This window comes from Pleurodeles waltl, chromosome 8, assembly GCF_031143425.1.
Source record: "Pleurodeles waltl isolate 20211129_DDA chromosome 8, aPleWal1.hap1.20221129, whole genome shotgun sequence".
Classification (NCBI taxonomy): Eukaryota; Metazoa; Chordata; class Amphibia; order Caudata; family Salamandridae; genus Pleurodeles; species Pleurodeles waltl.
The window spans coordinates 460,126,387-460,143,914 of NC_090447.1; the positions used below are offsets into that span (position 1 = coordinate 460,126,387).

The following is a 17,528-nucleotide window of genomic DNA, read 5'->3' on the forward strand; positions in this document are numbered from 1 at the left end:
GGACAAGGATGTATACCTCTGCCAACTAAAGACCCCATTTCTAACAGTGAGTATCAACAACTTGCAAAAAAAAGATGAAATGCCTGACATCATTACCTGGAGCAGGCACTTTGATGTCTGGAGTTAGCTGCCAGTTCTCTGGTTGGGTGTTAGGGGTGCAAATCAGAACCGTTATTTGCCTTGGGTGGATGGAGACCTCCTGGCTTGCTTTCTGGCTTCAGGTTGTCTTTGGGCTCCTTCTCTTTGTGGTTTGTTCCCTGTTTTCTGCTTATAGTGCTATAAGTTAGAAAGCATCAGCTTCTATAGAATCTGTAAGCAATACAATTTTTTTGACTTAGTCAAATATAATCTGAAATGTAAAGGACCATCCATACATGCAGTCTATTCTCACTTCATTTGTAATAGGTTTGAATAAGTCTCCCCTGAGATGTCTTAGAAGAATTTGTCTCTGGCATTTCTCAGAACCTCTTCCTTTACTCTTCGTTTACAGAGGAAACGGAGGCCATTGTGAGTAACACTTTCGGTCTTTGATAATGTATTGGTCTTTGTAGTCCAACTCTGAGGATGCTGTGCAATCTGATTGCTTCATAATCATCTCCTACGATGGAGGAGAACATACTCTTCCACAAAGGCTTCCAGTTTATGGCCCCAATTAGAGCGAAACTGGTCTTGGGTTGTATGACCTCCTGTTGGGAGAGAACCTGGCCTGGCAGTTTGAGTTGGATTATTCCTATTGGAGTGAGACCAAGACTGATTTGCATGTTGCTCTGTCAAATCTGAGGTAGCAAAGTAGGCAAAAAAAAAACATGGACTGGGATGCAGCCCTAGTAATTACCAGTGGCTGAGATTAATTCAAACTCCATGAAGTTTTTATTTATTTTCTTGGTGTAGGTGACAACTTTTCTCTGGGTTTATGTCATCAAGTTATGAGAATGTCCTTCCATGGAGCACACTGTGCTTCCATAAATGTACATGAAATTCAGATACTCATGCGATTGGCTGGAGAAACAGAAAGAACACAATGGAGCAGAAACATTGGTTTCAATGCAGTGTGTGGCACTTTAGTCGACAGCCACGCTTCCAAGGTATTCCCTCCAGAAAGTTCAATCTGTCTTCTACTAGTCCAGTGTCAGCTCCCCACTGTACAGGGACGGTATGTACTCGTCCACCAGTTCCGCACTGCTGAGGGTTAATGTAGCTATGGCTGAGGTAGTTGCTTTGATTTCTTATTTTGAGGCACTGACGGCACCCTTCTTTGATAGGTGGTGTTTTAAACGAGGAATTATCAGCACCAGCCACTGTTAGGTGGGGCTTTGCTCCTTCTGGCTGTGTTCCCACCCGCTTGGCTAAAACTGAACAAGCCACAGATGTGAAAGCCAGGTGATGGGATGCATGGGAGCACAGTGCACTCCTGAGGACCCATGGCACTTTAAGGTTAGTGTGGCTTCAGATTTGTATTGCATATCGATGATGGATGCCATTTGGATTTGCCTGCTTCTGGAAAGGCAGATGCCTCCTCTGTGTTCCTCTGCTGTGGTCTGTCAATCTGCGAGGTTTACTGGTTATTGCTGAACATGCAAGACAAGCTACAGCTTCTTTATCTGCTATTCTTCATTGGCCAGAGTCACTGGGATCAGCATCAGCTCTCTGATGCACCGAATCAAGAGCAGGGCTGGGAGGGAAGCCATCTCACCCTCTGTGTGTCGTGCTCCAGCCCCAAGGATATCAGTTTTCAACCATTAAGGGTAGTTAAAAAAAACCTGGATGATTCTGAGGCAGGGTGGAACTGTATTGAAAATTCTGTGGACTTCAACGAGAAACTGTTCTGGGGACGTAAGTCTGCCCCATTAATCCAACACCACTAGCTACTAGCTGGAAATCTAGACCAAAGTGCTTGATAGCTTCAATCAACCAACACAAAGTAATAGAATGACAGAGATGGCAGAGATTAACTCTGCCATTTTACAAACTAAAGACTGAGTGAAAAGAAGGTTGTGATCATAACCCAGTTTTGGTTGACTGTTAAGAAATTCTCTGCCTGGCTAAGAACTTTGCTGGTTAGCCCTTACTGAATACTCAAAGGGCGCTCCCAAACTTCTGGGAGGGCTGTTTCAGAACGGCACAGTGAAATCTGGATGGCATGAGTAAGGATACTGTTTATCTTTTATTCAAGCTTGAGTTGTGTCAAAACATGCTGGGGAAAAAGCCTCAAGACCCACTGCCAATTTAAGTGATGAAGGAGATTAGGCAGAAGTTATCTGGAGTATCTGGGTCAGTAGTGTGTGAGAATTGCATGTCAAGGAATCAAGCCAAGTAAAGTAGGCCACTACCAAGGAAAAAATAAATAGAAAAGATTAACAATGCTAAACAAAACATAATGCACTATCACTAAAAAAAACTATCATCATTGCAGAAAATACTCTACATTGATACTAGAAAACCAGTATCTCAAGATGGCTCAGTGAGTGTAATGCTTGCTGCTTGCATCAGCATTGATATCAAGGTCACAAAGGTGACCAGTTCTAATCAGCTTTTCTTCCTTCTCAAAGCACAATAAATTGTGTAATAGTAGCATCTTTAAATTGTGTAATGGTAGCATCTGTACTGGTACAAGTTCTGTTTGAAGCATATCAAAAATATTATTTCTACTATGAACTATCTTAATAATTGAGGGAAGAATAGTGGCAAAAAGCATTAGCATTAGAGAAAAAGCAACACAAAAAGCTTGAGAATGTAAACTGACGGTCAAAGTACATAGTGACCTTCTTTTGGTTGTAAAATAAGGTGTGCTGGCGATGAATGCTAAAGATGTGCTGTCTATAAAACGATGATGTTGATATGGCAGTTTGTTCATTGTACCAGAGGACAAACCAACATATTAACATGGGGAGCCAGGCCAATGGTCTGGCTTGCCACTGAGAGCCTGTGTATGAGCTGAGCCACAGAAATATTTGGCATTAGTTAACTAAGAGGCAAATCAATTATCAATAGGCCTGGAAGACATTTTAATTACCCTGGTGTCACTGGAGGAATTCTGGTAATTTCACATTACTCTTGTGACTAAATTAATAAAAATTACACGAGTATGCCCACTCGTGTAATTTTTAGTAATTTAGGGCAAAAATTCCTTTCTTACCCGGAGCACAGGAACATACCATGAGTAGCTGCTGGCTGCCACTGCTTCTGTTCTGTTATCACAACTCAATCTTGTGTCCCATGTACAGCGAGGTGGGCTATTACTCGCCAGCCTCATATCATTCCTTCCACTGTGGCACCTTTCCGCCTCAAATGCTCCATGACATCCCCCTCCTGTTATGTCTGAACCATTAACCTTCCTGGTTGTATTGCTTTGCAAGTTTCATCTAGTTTGCACCTGCAGCTATCACGTGGCCTCTTAGGAATAGTCATGTTTTCATTGTGAACCATTAGGTTGTACCACTATGCACTTGGGGTTCCATTGTACTTGTTGTTGTCAATTACCGTTTGTACCTGCTGCCTGTTAAGCCATGTACCTTTGTATGTAATGTAACTTTTCCCATGTTCTTTTGGAAGCCTCCACGTGAGGCATGTGCCCTTCTGCAACACTCTTGGCTTTCTGTATTAATAGCCCCACTGAACTGGCATTGGGGCGTGGCCTCATACCTGTATCCAGACCCACACGAGCTTATGTCAGGTCCTGCGTAATCAACCTCCCTGCAATGCAAGCATTCGTTGTATGATTCCATGCACTCTGGGGGCTCCTTAGAGGAGCCCCAGTAATGCCATTACAGCCTTCTGAGGGTTTCCAGACAGCCCAAGCTGCTGCCACCTCCCAAACTGGTTTCTGCCCTCCTGTTGCTTGAAAAGCTCAAGCCCAGGAAGGAAGAAGAAAGGATTTCCTTCGGTAGAGGGGTGTTACACCATCTCCCTTTGGAAATAGGTGTTACAGGCAGGGAAGGGGTAGCCTCCCCAAGCCACTGGAAATGCTTTAAAGGGCACATTTTCTTGCATGAACCAGTCTACACCGGCTCAGGGACCATCAGTCCCTGCTCTGGCGCGAAACTGGACAAAGGAAAGGGGAGTGACCACTCCCCTGTCCATCACCACTCCAGGGGTGGTGCTCAGAGCTACTCCAGAGGCTCCCTTGGTTTTGCCATCTTGGACTCAAGGTTGGCAATGAACTCTGGGAGCATCTGAGTGGGCAGTACCAGCAGGTGACGTCAGAGCCCTCCCCTGATAGGTGCTTACCTGGTTAGGTGACCTGGTGAGGTGGTTCCTCAGATTCGGATTGGAAGACTCCAGCAGGAACCCTCCACTTTAAGTTCTGACCCAAGAAACTGCATTTGGACTCTTCAGGACCCTACAAGCTGCAACAAAGAAGCAAGGTGCCTTGTGGAACGTTATATCTCCGGCTCCTTCCAGCAACTGCAACATTTCCCCAGTCGTGCATCCTCTGAGGACAGCCCATCTTCAGCCTGCATCAGAAGGAAGAAGGAATCTCCTTTGGGGTGAAGGAGTCACTCCCCTGCTTCTGAAAGCACCAACTGCGATGACTACTGGCTGCATGGATCCCCTCTCCTGCTGAGCTGTGTGGATCCTGCATCACAGGTGGTGGCCTGACGTGGTCCTGATAGTCCTCTCTTCCAGGTGTCCAACTTTAGTGAAGCTAAGACGTTGCCTCCCTACGCAAGACAGGACCCCTGTGCACTGTGTCCTTTGAAGCTGCCAAGACTTGTTGGCATCCTTCCTCCAAGATCTTGCATCTTGAAGCTCCGGCCCCCAGCACTCTATCCTGTGAAGCACACCTTCCTGAGTGGTTCTCCAGCGGCGTGGGCGCCTTTGTCGTAGTACATCGTGGGCCTCTTCTGCAACTTTCTTGTTCCCGTCCTGTGGGACTCCTGTGTGCGCTGCCTGGTCTCCTGTGGGCTCTCTGTATCGCTGAAGGCCCTCTCTGACTCTCCCTTCTGGGTAGAGTCCACCTGGTCCTTCTTGGTCCCCAGCAGCACCATTTTCTGCTAACTGCGAGCTTTGTGTGCCAAGGCTTGTTAGCGGACTACGACAACGCAAACCCGACTGCAATCCTCCATCCGGCGTGGGACATCACCTGCACCCTACAGAAACCCGACTCTGTCTTCTTGGGTGCAGTGCTGACTCTTCTTCCTCACCGGTGGTTCACTTCTTGCACCTTCCCCCTGGTGGTTTGGGGCTCCTGCCCTTCCTGGACTCCTCTATGCTTCTTGGATTTGGTCACCTCTTTCCACAGGTCCTGTGGTCCAGGAATCTACCGTTGGTGTCTTGCAGTCTCTTCTGGGTTTTGCAATATTCTTATGTTCTTCTTTGTGTGTGTTCTAGGAAACTTACTGTGATTTACTCCTGCTTTCCTGGTCACTGGGGTGGGTTGTGGTACTTACCTTTGGACTTTTCTAATACTCCCAGCCCCCCTCTACACACTATAATTGCCTAGGTGGGGGACAGACGTTTGCATTCCACTTTCCTAGTATATGGTTTGTGATCCCGCTAAACCCATTTCTAATTATTGTGATTTTCACTAATTGCACTGTTTTTTTAACTGTTTTTATGCCTATTTCTGCATACTAGTGTATATAATCTGTCTATTACTTACCTCCTAAGCTTGTATAGCCCCTATGGTATTTTTGGTATTTGTGTCACCAAAATAAAGTACCTTTATTTTTGTAACACTGAGTGTTTTCTTTCATGTGTGACTACAGTGGTAGTGTATGTTTTGCATGTCTCCTAGATAAGCCTTGGCTGTTCACCTACAGCTACCTCTAGAGATTCTGGCTTCTAGACACTGACTACAGTACACTAATCAGGGATACCTGGACCTGGTATAAGGTTTAATTATCATAGGTACCCATCACACACCAGGCCAGCCTCCTACAGTGCCCTCGACTCCAATCTCTGTACTAAAAGTAATCTTGTTTCTTGATTGTCTTTGGACTGCCTCTTAACTCTAATCCATGTTCCCAGCACAAACTTGGAAGTATCAATTATTTCAACCTAATGACTTGAAGTAATATAGTTTCAAGTATTGTGTTTTCAAGTGTAAATCGGCCCCATTTGCACCTATGGGCATGTAGGCCCATATTTGCAAATTTTTTGCATTTCCCAAATTGCGAATTCCTAACTGGAATTCGCAAATTTTGGGAAATGCAAAACCCAGGGTGCTGGGGGCCTAAGGCCCCCTCTGCTGCACCCCAAGATTTTTTTTTAAGAACATGTAAGGCACACACATGCCAAAGGGGCATGTGTGCATTACATGTCAATTTTAAAAATGCAAAGCAATTTTTCATGCATTTTTAAAATTTGCACATGCTAAGAGCGATTCCTTAATACCCAATTCGCATTAAGGAAAAGCTTGAGACATGTGGTTTAGAAATCGCAAATAAGGATTCCTTATTGGCTATTTCTTATTTTGAGAATCTCTAAACGGGCCGCAATTTTAAGGAATTGCTATTTTAGCTATTCCTTAAAATTGCACAGCGAATGCCTTTCATACATACTGAAAGGCATTTTTGCATTCGCACCGTTTGCTTGATACATCTGGCCCTTAGTCTTCATAGTCCTGGGTTTTGCTAATATGATCAAACTAAGACACAATGCTCTTTTCTACTGCTTAACATACCATGCGTCTTTTACTCGAAGAGGAAAGAATCGGTTTTGTAATGCTGACTAGTAATACTTGAAGAAACAACAATACGTGTTTAAAATAATCTTACCAGGGGGTATGTGTAGCCTAAAGAGTAGTTTTATTTTCTCATTCATTTCCCCGTGGTACATCGTATCTGCAATAACAAAAACAAGTCATTAGAAAGGAAAATTGAGCACAGCAACACTGCATGCATGCATGCATGCATACATACATGTGTGGGGCGGGAGGGGACCATGCCCCTGATTAACAACAAACATATGGTATGAGAGCTGAGAGGGTTAAAAGCCAGCCCCTGGCATCAGACATATGCGTGAGCCCATTCAAGTTTGCACCCCTCTGAGACAAAACGAAAAACAGACAAACAGTTGAGGTAATAAGAATAATAGGATCGTTAGCTGCACTTCGCATACGCAAGCCTGTGACAATATGTCATCAATATTGCATTGTTGTCTCTGCGTCACTAATTGAGAATAAAGGTTCTCCTGGCAGCCTATAACTGACTCATGTTCATACCAGGCCGCACTCAATGTGGCATAACATTGCATGAATTGAGAACGTGTAAGCCGCGGCTATTATTAATCTAACAACAAACGCTCTGCGCCTGAAAATAGAACGGTATTATGTTTCCAAGGCCGGGGTTAGCTTCATGCCGAGCAAGAGGAAGCTGCCACTGTGGGGCGTCTGGAAGCACCGAGGCCTGCAGCTTTTATAAACCTCTTTTACCTTTCAGAGACCTCAGGGGGCCCTGAATGTGCTATTCCCGTTGCTTGCCCTGAACATGGAAACTGCATTATCCTGTACAGGCAAGCAAGTAAACATTTGTTCAGAACACACGATTTTATTGGTCTGGATTTGTGAGGCAAAAGCAATGCACTCTTATCAGCAACCTTGTGCAAGTGGAAAAGGTAATGCGTCAAATGGGTTCATATCCTGCAAACTGTGAGCAACAGGGCATCGGTATGTATGAGGTTCAGTGGCAGACTTCAAGCGCTGTCTGCACGATTAAATATCGCTATATCAACAGTATCGATTTACCAATTATCAAATCCACTAGAGTGCCTACCACATCGCAGGATAAGCATATGTTTGCTTTTTTAACTCATCAACGCACCACGCAATTTAGTGGTGACACATGCAATGGGTACCTCGTGGCTGTGACATTAAATGCGATAAGTGATACAATGTGGGGATATGTCTGCACCAGCCAAAGGAGCACTGAACAAGGTTAAACACGATTGACGTCACTGACGTCATCAGATATACAACGCGTCCAGCCGCGACTTAAGCAAGCTACAGAACGGGGTCTGAGAGCACATGCGAGAACAAAAGGTGCAAAGTCACTGCCCGGCTTTCCGCCAACCTTTCCCTCTTGATGCGCGCGCACGCTCACTCCGCGACCTCGCATCCACTCCAATCATGTATACTTGCTGGATGGAACATACCATCGCTGGAGTGACTGGTGGATGCGGGACATCTGCCATAAGGTGTCAGCTGCCTGCCTCATGGCCTATACATCCATGCATTCTAAACAGGCGGAACGACATTCGTCGCGTTTTGCTGGATGTCATCCATATGCCAAACTCTATAACCACCCCTGGGCATGGAAAGAACGTAATCCGAAGGAATTTACCGATTGAAGCTTTAAATAGTACTGCGAGTAACATTTTCTCCAGCAACCTCGGCTTGTTCAGATTCCCAGCTCAAAGGGGTGGGTTAGTTTACCTCGCAGAAATAAACATTCTCACTCACAGAGCCGGGCCGTGCAGCGCACACCCATTTGATTAACATAAATGTAGGCAATTTGGGTGACAAATACTAGGAGTCAGCGATCCAGCCACATCGCTCTAGAAACCAGCTTCTCTACATCGAGGGCGGTCTCACCAGAGTTAGTAATTGGAAATAAATACAACTATCACCTTACATTTAGGACATTCTAAAGCGACGAAGATTAGGTCCAGGTAGACCAAGGTGAATTTCCCCACACATGCCAATAAACCCGATTCAGGCGGGAGAATCCCGATTTATTAAATCCAACGATGGCTTTATTTTGGCTGTCTCCCGCCAGAAATGACCTCTGGTTCAATATAAGTCGATGGGAGAAATACATTCTCCCGATTATTATTATTTTTTTTTTTTTTAAATCTCCCACCTTCTTAAAAAATGCTGGCATGTATGCTTTCCACTGAAAGGGGTCAGCAGGGACGATGGCTGCAACATTTTAAAACTTCCTTACCCTTCACAGCCTAGAGGGGGCATCTATGAGCCTTTCGGATTTGCAGTAAAGAGAAACGGGCACTGGCGTGTAGACTGTAATAGACGTCGGTTCGGAAGGGTAGTGTACGGAATATCTTGGCTATTGTCACTTGGTCTGCTGGAAGCTACGAGTATAAACAGCGCACTGTAACGGGAACGTGGACTCCGCGAGTAAGGCCAAGAATAACCTATATGTATTTATATTTCGCACACTCGGAGCTGCAGTGGACTAAACGGCAAACTAAACATGCTGCCCGCGCTCTGAGGGTTTGAAGGAACAGTCCACTGACAAGCGTCTGTAACTCCGAGCCTGTAAAATGATGCGTAGACGACTATCGATTTCTAGAGTCCTGACGCCACCGCGCCAGCAAAAAGACCGGCGTGCGAGAGTGCTCTAAAAAAATAAAAAGACAAGGAAACGCAACGCCAGTCCTTTCATGCACTCAAGACCTTCCTCCGTTATCAAAATCAAACAAACTTGTGAGATGAAACACAAGGCAACGAAAACCTTTGTGTGAGTAAATCCCTTTATCACTGTACAACCAACTTTAATGAATTGAGAAAGTGGCTTTGAATGCCTAAAAGGGCTATTTGCACATAGAAACTAAACGTATATCTGTATATAGCTTTGTGAATGGGGCCCAGTAAGTCTCGCGTTTAAAATCCATCACTGACCAAACCCGAGGATACATTTCCATATACAAAGATGGCAGGCCTGACACCAGCGTCAAAGGGGAGCCCAGTGAAGATCACAGGCACGCCGGCGGACATTATCTGGATTTCTGAATACAAAAGGCCAGTTCAGTTCCAGGGGAAACCCTTGGCGTTGCAGTCCTGACCTGTCATCCTCCAGGCTGAGGGCTGCATCCAGTAAAGGGAGAGAACTGGACTCTCAAAGCGAGGACTCTTATAGGATTGGCCCATCCCCTATGCGTGTCCAAGCTGCACAGCGAGAGCAAGCACTGGCAAAGCCAATAGGTCTCATCTAACATGAGCTATTGGCTTTGACAATGTGTTTCGCCATGTTGTACACCAGTGTGGCTATAAGTTAGTGGTGTGGAGTTGGGGGGCGGAGGCATGGGGGGGGGTACAGTGTAGTGGATTTCTTGGAATGTCGTAAAGTGGAGTAGTAGTGTGGAGTTAAGGGGGGTAGTGTTCAGTGACAGACAGTGTTGTGGGGTGAGAGTGGAGTGGGCTGGAGTGTACTGAGATAGTGGGGTGGATTCGATTGCCGTACAGTGGGGTGGGGTTGACTGGAGTGGGGAGGTTTGGAGTGGGGTGGATTGAGGTGGGGTGGATTGAAATGGGGTGTGGTGGATGGGAATGGGGTGGACTTGAGTGGGATGGATTCGATTAGACTGGGGAGGGGGGCTTGGAATGGAATGATAGGGCTGGGTGTGGTAGGGTGGACTGCAGTGCGGGAGAGTTGGGTAGATTGGACTGGAGTGGGGTGCAATAGACTGCACTAGAGTAGAGTGGATTGGACTGGGGTGGGGTGGATTGGCGTGGAGTGGGGTGGTTAGGATTGGAGTGGGGTGTATTGGGGTGAAGGGGATTGGAATGGGCTGGATGGATTGGAGTGGGGTGGACTGAAGTAGGATGGGGTGGATTGGGTGGGGTTGATTGTAGTGTGGTGGACTGGAGTGGAGTAGGCTGGATGGATTGGACGGCTGTGGACTGCGCTGGGATGGGGTGGGGTAGAGTGGGGTAAATGGTAAATCAGGGTGGACTGAAATGGGGTGGGGTAGACTGGAGGGGTGGATTAGGTGGGGTGGATTGGACTGGGGTGAGTTTGGTTGGATTGGGGTGGACTGCACTGAGGGGAGGTGGATTGGAGTGGCATGGGGTGGATTAAGCTGGAGTGGGGTGGACAGGAATGGATTGTATTGCAGTGCAGTGGATTGGACTGAAGTAGGGTAGATTGGAGGGGGTGGGGTGGATTGAATCAAGTGGGGTAGATTGGATTGAGTGGAGTGGATTGGAATGAATGGGGGAATTGGAATGAGTAGAGTGGTTTGATTGGAGAGGGGTTTACTGGATTGAGCTAGGGTAGAATGAAGTGGTTTAGAGTGGGGTGGATTGGACTGCAGTAGGGTGGATTAATTTGGACTGGGTGGGGGTGGATCAAAGTAGATTGCACTGAACTGAGGTGGATTGGGTAGCAGTAGACTTGAGTGGGGTGGGATGGACTGGAGTGGGATGGACTGGATGGGATTGGAGTGGGGTGTGGGAGTGAGATAGGTTGTACTGGATTGGAGTTGGGTGGGATGGAATGGAGTGGGGTGTTTTCAATTGGGGTGGGGTGGGGTGGACTGGAGCTGACTGGGGTGAGGTGGACTCGACAGAGATGGATGGGGTGGATTGGTTTGGGGTGAGGTGGATTGGATTGGGGTAGATTGGACTGGCCTGGGTTGGTATGTGGTGGATTTGATTGGTGTGTTTTGGATTGGATTGGTGTGGGTTGGATTGGATTCAGTGAGGTGGATTGGATTCAGTGGGGTGTTTTAGGGTGGGGTGGATTTGATTTTGTAGGGTAGATTAGGGTGGGTGTACTGGATTGAGTAGTAGGGTGGATTTGGGTGGGTGAACTGGACTGAATGGATTGGAGTGAACTGGATTGAGTTGGGTGGATTGGATGGGTTTGGAGTTGATTAGATTGGAAAGGGGTTGATTAGATTGGACAGGGGTGTACTGGATTGAGCTGGGGTAGATGAAGGTGGTTTGGAGTGGGGTGGATTGGACTGGAGTAGGGTGGATTAATGTGGACCAGACTGGAGTAGGGTGGATTAAAGTGGATTGTACTGGAGTGAGGCAGATTGCGTAGAGGTGGACTTGACTGAAGTGGGGTGGATTGGAGTGAAGAGCATTGGAATGGGGTGGTTTGGATTGGAGCAGGGCAAATTTTTCTGGATTGGAGTGGGGCAGACTCTTCTGGATTACAGTGGGGCAGACTGGAGTGAGGCAGATTGTTTTGGACTAGAGTGGGGCAGATTGCAGTAGGGCGTATTGAAGTGAGGAAGATTGTTTTGGATTGGAATAGGACAGCCTCGAGTGGGGTAGACTGTTTTGGATTGCTTGGGGCAGATTGTATTAGAGTGGATTGGAGTGGGGTGGACTGGGGAGGTGTGTGGTGGATTGGTTTGGTGTAGGGTGAATTTGATGGAGTGGGGCGTATTGTACTGGAGAGGGGTGAATTGGGATGAAGTGGGGTGGACTTGATTAGGGTGGAGTGTAGTGGGGCAGATTGTTTTGGATTGGAATGGGGCAGATTGGACAGGGGCAGGACCGAGTGGGACAGATTGTTTTAGATTGAAGTGGGGCTGATGGGAGAGAGACGGATAGGAGTGGGGCAGACTGTGTTGGATCAGAATGGGGCAGATTGTTTTGGACAGCAGTGGGGCAGATTGTTTTGGATTGAAGTGGGGCAGATTGTAGAGGGGCAGGTTGCTTTGGACCGGGACAGATTGGAGTGGGGAAGATTGTTCTGGGTTGGAGTGAGGAAGATTGTTTTGGATTGGATGAGAGTGGGGTATAGTATTTTGGATTGGTGTGAGGGAGACTGTAATGGGGAGGGCTGGAGTGGGACAGATTGGACTGGGGCAGATTTGAGTGAGACAGATTGTTTTTGATTGAAGTGGGACTGATGGGAGAGAGGCGGATTGGAATTGGGCAGACTGTTTTGGATTAGAATGGGGCAGATTGTTTTGGATTGCAGTGGGGCAGATTGTTTATATTGCAGTGGGGCAGATTGCTTTGGACTGGGACAGATTGGAGTGGGGAAGATTGTTTTGGATTGGCGTGGGGAAGACTGTTTTGGATTGGAGTGGGGTGGATGGGAGTGGGGTATATTGTTTTGGGTTGGACTGGGGCCGATTGTGTTGGACTGGAGTGGGGCAGAGTCTTTGGAGTGGAGCAGATTGTTTTTGATTAGAGTGGGGTGAGTTGGAGTGGGGCAGATTAGATTGGGGTGGGCTGGGAGGATTGGAGTGTGGTGTATGATTTGGGTGAGTGGTCTCGACTGGAGTGGGATAGATTGGGGTGGATTGTAGTGGGGCAGATTGGAGTGGGTGAATTGGGCTGTACTGCACAATTATGTGTTAGCATAATTTCAGAAATTACACACAATAAAGAAACACTGTCTCTTTGCAATATTTAACTGTCATCTTTTGAAAAGAGCGCCCACGAGAAAAAACAAAAGAAAACACAAGTGGAAAGTGAAAGAAGACGACTTGGCAAAATAAAAGAAAGTTAGCTTTAAAAAATAAAACTTTGCAAGTTTGTTTGCGGGGCACATTTTTGCCAGTCACAAGCCTTCTGTTTTCAGGGCACTAGAAGTTAAAAGGAACAAAATAGGACCTTGATCAGACCAGGAGCAGCAGACGGGCACTAGTTAAGCTGAATCAATCAGTGCTTGGTACCTGCTCCACACAGAGGAATGGAAACAATGCCAGGCGTATCTTGGTGAATTACAAGGCTGTAAAGAAGAGTGCCACACAAACAATCAAAAGGTGAATAACAGAAGGCTCCAAGTCCTTTACTGTACACTGAGTATCGCATGCAAGACGCATGTGCCAGGCTCGACCCTAACAAATCCCATTCCATGGCCAAAACAGGACCACCTAGTGATCTTGACTTGTGCATAATGTATCCAAGACAATAACTGGGGGATTACAGTAATGGTGTGTAGCCAAACAGGATGCCAGGTAGAGGTCAAAGCAGCACCATGGCTGGACACAAGGAAGCACAGCTATGGACTGATTCGAAAATTAGTCCATTTGAGAATACCTGAACCTCCTAGAGATCTCAGCATATGAGAGCTGGCGATTGAGTGAAATTTCCAACACAAAGGGAAAACCTTATCAAATGTACTGCTCTTGCACTATATGCTCTCCAGATTTTAGTTTCTGTAGGGCCGTCAGAAATGTCTTCAGCCTGGGTCTTATCTGAAATGTCTGGGTCCGATTCCTAATTGTTTTTGCAGGTGAGCTTAAGTGACCATGTTTTCACCTGATCCTAAAGCACAAACTAGAATGTTAGTGACAACTAAAGGCTCAATGATGACACGGCAACCCTGAACTGATGTCTTCACCAAGGCAGTAGCCCAAATCATGCTTTGGAAATTTGTGACCAGAAATACTGGTTCATGACGGGATACAGCAGCAGTCTGGCCTAAATGCTCAGGCTGGAGACTCCGCGTAGAGGTCTTCACATATTCACAGACTGGGATAATGACATAAAAGTTGAGAAAACACATTAAAGTATACAAAACAGTGACGGATGGAATGCTTCAATTAATCTCAGCCACAGGTAATTACTCGGGCCGCATCTCAGTCCATCGTTATTTTGCAGACCATGCTACCTCAGTTTGGACCCAGCCATATACAAATCAGTCTTGACCCTGCTCCAAAGGGAACAGTCCAAATGGAACTGCCAGTCCAGATCCTCCCTGTACCAAAAACACAAGCAACCCAGGTCAGGTGTCGGCCTAGTTTGGTCAAGTTTAGGCCAAAGGTGACAGAATCAGTGAGACAGAGCAAAGACATTTGGATTGAGGATACTGGGGTTAGAGTATTAGTGATGGTACATAAATTGTAACCGTAGACACTGCATGCCTGTTTGAGGACTTGCTAATGAGTTCTCAAAGAAACAACACCTGCATTTTTTGATTGCCCCCCCAAAAAAAGAAAGAAATTGGTAGCATTTTGTCACTAATCTTTTACCAGACCATACTTTGTAGCAGTTTATGCTCCTAGGAGTTGTTTTTCATATAGTTTCTGTTGTCCAAATATATCAGGGTTGCCAAAACTTTATAGATTTTCTTGCATTGTCTCGCGCCTTCGCCACAACAGCAAAATCAGCAAAAGAGATGAGAAGGGCAGCATTTGGCAATGCTGAATAAGCTAATAATGGGATGCATGTACTGACCCGAACCTTTTACCTTAGACGCAAGTGTGGTACCAAAGAACGGGCAGCTTGGTTCACAAAGAACATTGGATAATTGCTTCCATCAATTTTGGGGCTGCTCCTTCCCCTTTCCTAACGCTTAGAACAGTTACTTCTACCCTTGACAGAAATAAATCTGTCACGATTTTCAGAATGGGAAAATATGTACAAAAGGCTTGTGAATGCCCATAAACTCAATAATATGTGCATTTTCTCCCCGGAGGTATCACCCACCCTGCAATTCCCCAACCTACCCTTACGTAAAAACATTTACTTTAACTTACTGTTGCTGTACATCAGCAAAACCATTTACCAGTGCAAATTAACGTTTTGCTAATTTTCAGAAGCACATTATGCAATTTGCAAAAGTAAGTATCACCCTGGTGTAAAATTAACATTGTGAATATAGCCAAAAATGCTTACAGTGGACAGAAAGAATGAGGGCGCTGGCATGCACAAGCATTTATTTTTAGGGTCGAGCCTGCGTCGCATGCGCTTGCGCATGCGTTTCGCTAGCGAGACGCTTGAGGAATTAATAAGGGCTCGGAGCCCCGTCCACGTCAATGTCTTTCATTGGTTCGTGGGCTTGCCTGTTAGAATCTGCTTGATTTCATTGGTGGAAGGCACGCATACGTCATGCCTTTTCCAGTGGTTAGCCCTCCTCGAGCACATCGACCAAGTACAGAAAACATACGAGACTCGCTGTTTTCCGACCGGTTCGTGGACTACTTTTTCTCTATTTTCGCAGCGCGATCTCGCCTGGCAGAAGTTGAGCGCTGTGCATAATATCGACCTTGTTACACAGTTAATAGCACTTTTTCCGGTTACCTACATAATTGCACTTTTGCCGATAGGTTTCATTACGAGTAAAAAGTCCGGTTAGGAGTTTACAACGCTATTAGCTCTAACACGAGCAAACGCGAGACCCGTTGCATTGCAAATGCTTGTTTTTATCTCCAGCTCCAAGCAATATGAAATTTCAGCGGCTTTGCTCCACACACCCTTCTGTCCACCAGGGACTTTGGACTATGCGCATCGAGCTCCAATACTAGGCACAGACATCGAGACAGCCTTGTGTAGCATCACTGCATGAGTTAAACATGCCGTGGGAGCCTATTTGCAGAAACATATGTTTAACGAATGAGGCGTCTATACCGTGCTTGAAACTAAGCTTCTCCTTAGAAGAAAATTCCTCCTATGCCCTATCATGACAAAAACATTTCATAAATACACATGCACTAATGAAAAGACACACTCGGGTATCAAGGTAAATAAGTTACATTTTCCTGTGTACATTTACAATGATGTAATTTAAACAATATTGCGTCCATTTTCAAACGATAATGGCATTACTCCTAGTCCTACTCCCTCGCCTTCCTTAGAACCAATGAGACATAGCAAGAAACACACAGGAGACGGACGCTGAGTTGCAAGAGGTTTATTATAATGCACACAGGCCACCAAGACCCTACCCCTATTACCTCATAGAGGATAAGACCCGGTGACCCAACACCGATTCCAAACCACCCAAGTCCATCAGCCTATAATGCCGAACAAACGTCGAAGGAGAGGCCCAAGTGGCGGCCCCGCAAATTTCCACCACCGAAGTCCATTGAAGCTCAGCCACCGTAGCCGCCATACCCCTGGTAGAATGACCCTGAACCCCCAGGGGAGGAACCACCCCTTTCAAGGAATAAGCCAACAGAATCAATGATCTCACCCACCGACTCAAGGAAGCCGTGGAAGGCTTTTCCCCTTTACGGGCCGGACCGAAATGTACAAAAAGCGAATCACCCTTACGGAAAGGAGCCACCACACGCAGATACTCCAACAAAGCCCTGCGCACATCTAAAGAATGCAAACAAACCTCCTCCACCGAGGAGGGATTCGGACAAAATGAAGGAAGGATGACCTCCTGGCGAGCATGGAAAGAAGAATTAACTTTCGGAATAAAAGAAGGCACCGGAACAAGAATCACCCGATCCTGAAAAACTTTACAAAAAGGAAAAGAACAGGCCAAGGCCCCCAATTCCCCTAAACGGCGGGCCGAAGTAATGGCCACCAAAAAGAACGTTTTCAAAGAAAGATGGCGCAAATCACATTCCCCCAGCGGTTCAAAAGGGGCAGTAGTCAATGCATCTAAAACCAAAGAAAGATCCCACGAAGGAAAAGAACGTACAGGGCGAGGAAACAAATTAAGAAGCCCCTGAAAAAATCTAGGCATCAAACGACCCTCACCCAGAAGATTACGCCACGGACCCCTAAACGCCTGAATAGCCGCCCACTGCACCCGCAGAGACGCCACTGACAACCCCAATTGTGCACCATCCTGTAAAAACTGCATCACATCAAATATAGACACGCAGGTAGGATCCAATTTATGCCGGAAGCACCAAGAAGAAAAAACCTTCCACTGTCTACCATAGGAAAGCAAAGTGGAACGCCGCCTGGAAGCCAGCAAAGTAGAACTCAAAGCCACTGGTACCCCCAGACCCGTCAAACCCCGGCGTTCAACTTCCAGGCCGTCAAGTGTAACCTCCTCAATGACCCCATCGAGAGGCAAGGAAACTCCAGGGGAGACGGACAAAGAGGAAGAGGCCACATCCGGCCGGATGCCATCAGCTGCAGCAATGGAAACCAATTCGCCCTCGGCCAATGGGGCGCAATCAAGATAACCCTG

At 46.4% G+C, this 17,528-nt stretch overlaps 1 protein-coding gene across 3 annotated transcripts in view; it reads right to left on the minus strand.

The window, feature by feature from the left end:
* Positions 1–17,528, minus strand: part of TBC1D8 (TBC1 domain family member 8) — a 411,616-nt gene that overhangs the window by 42,906 nt on the left and 351,182 nt on the right. For all 3 annotated transcript variants that reach the window (XM_069204407.1, XM_069204406.1, XM_069204408.1), the window contains one exon: positions 6,720–6,785. In XM_069204407.1, the coding sequence (XP_069060508.1) occupies positions 6,720–6,785 (66 nt within the window). The remainder of the gene's footprint in view (positions 1–6,719; positions 6,786–17,528) is intronic.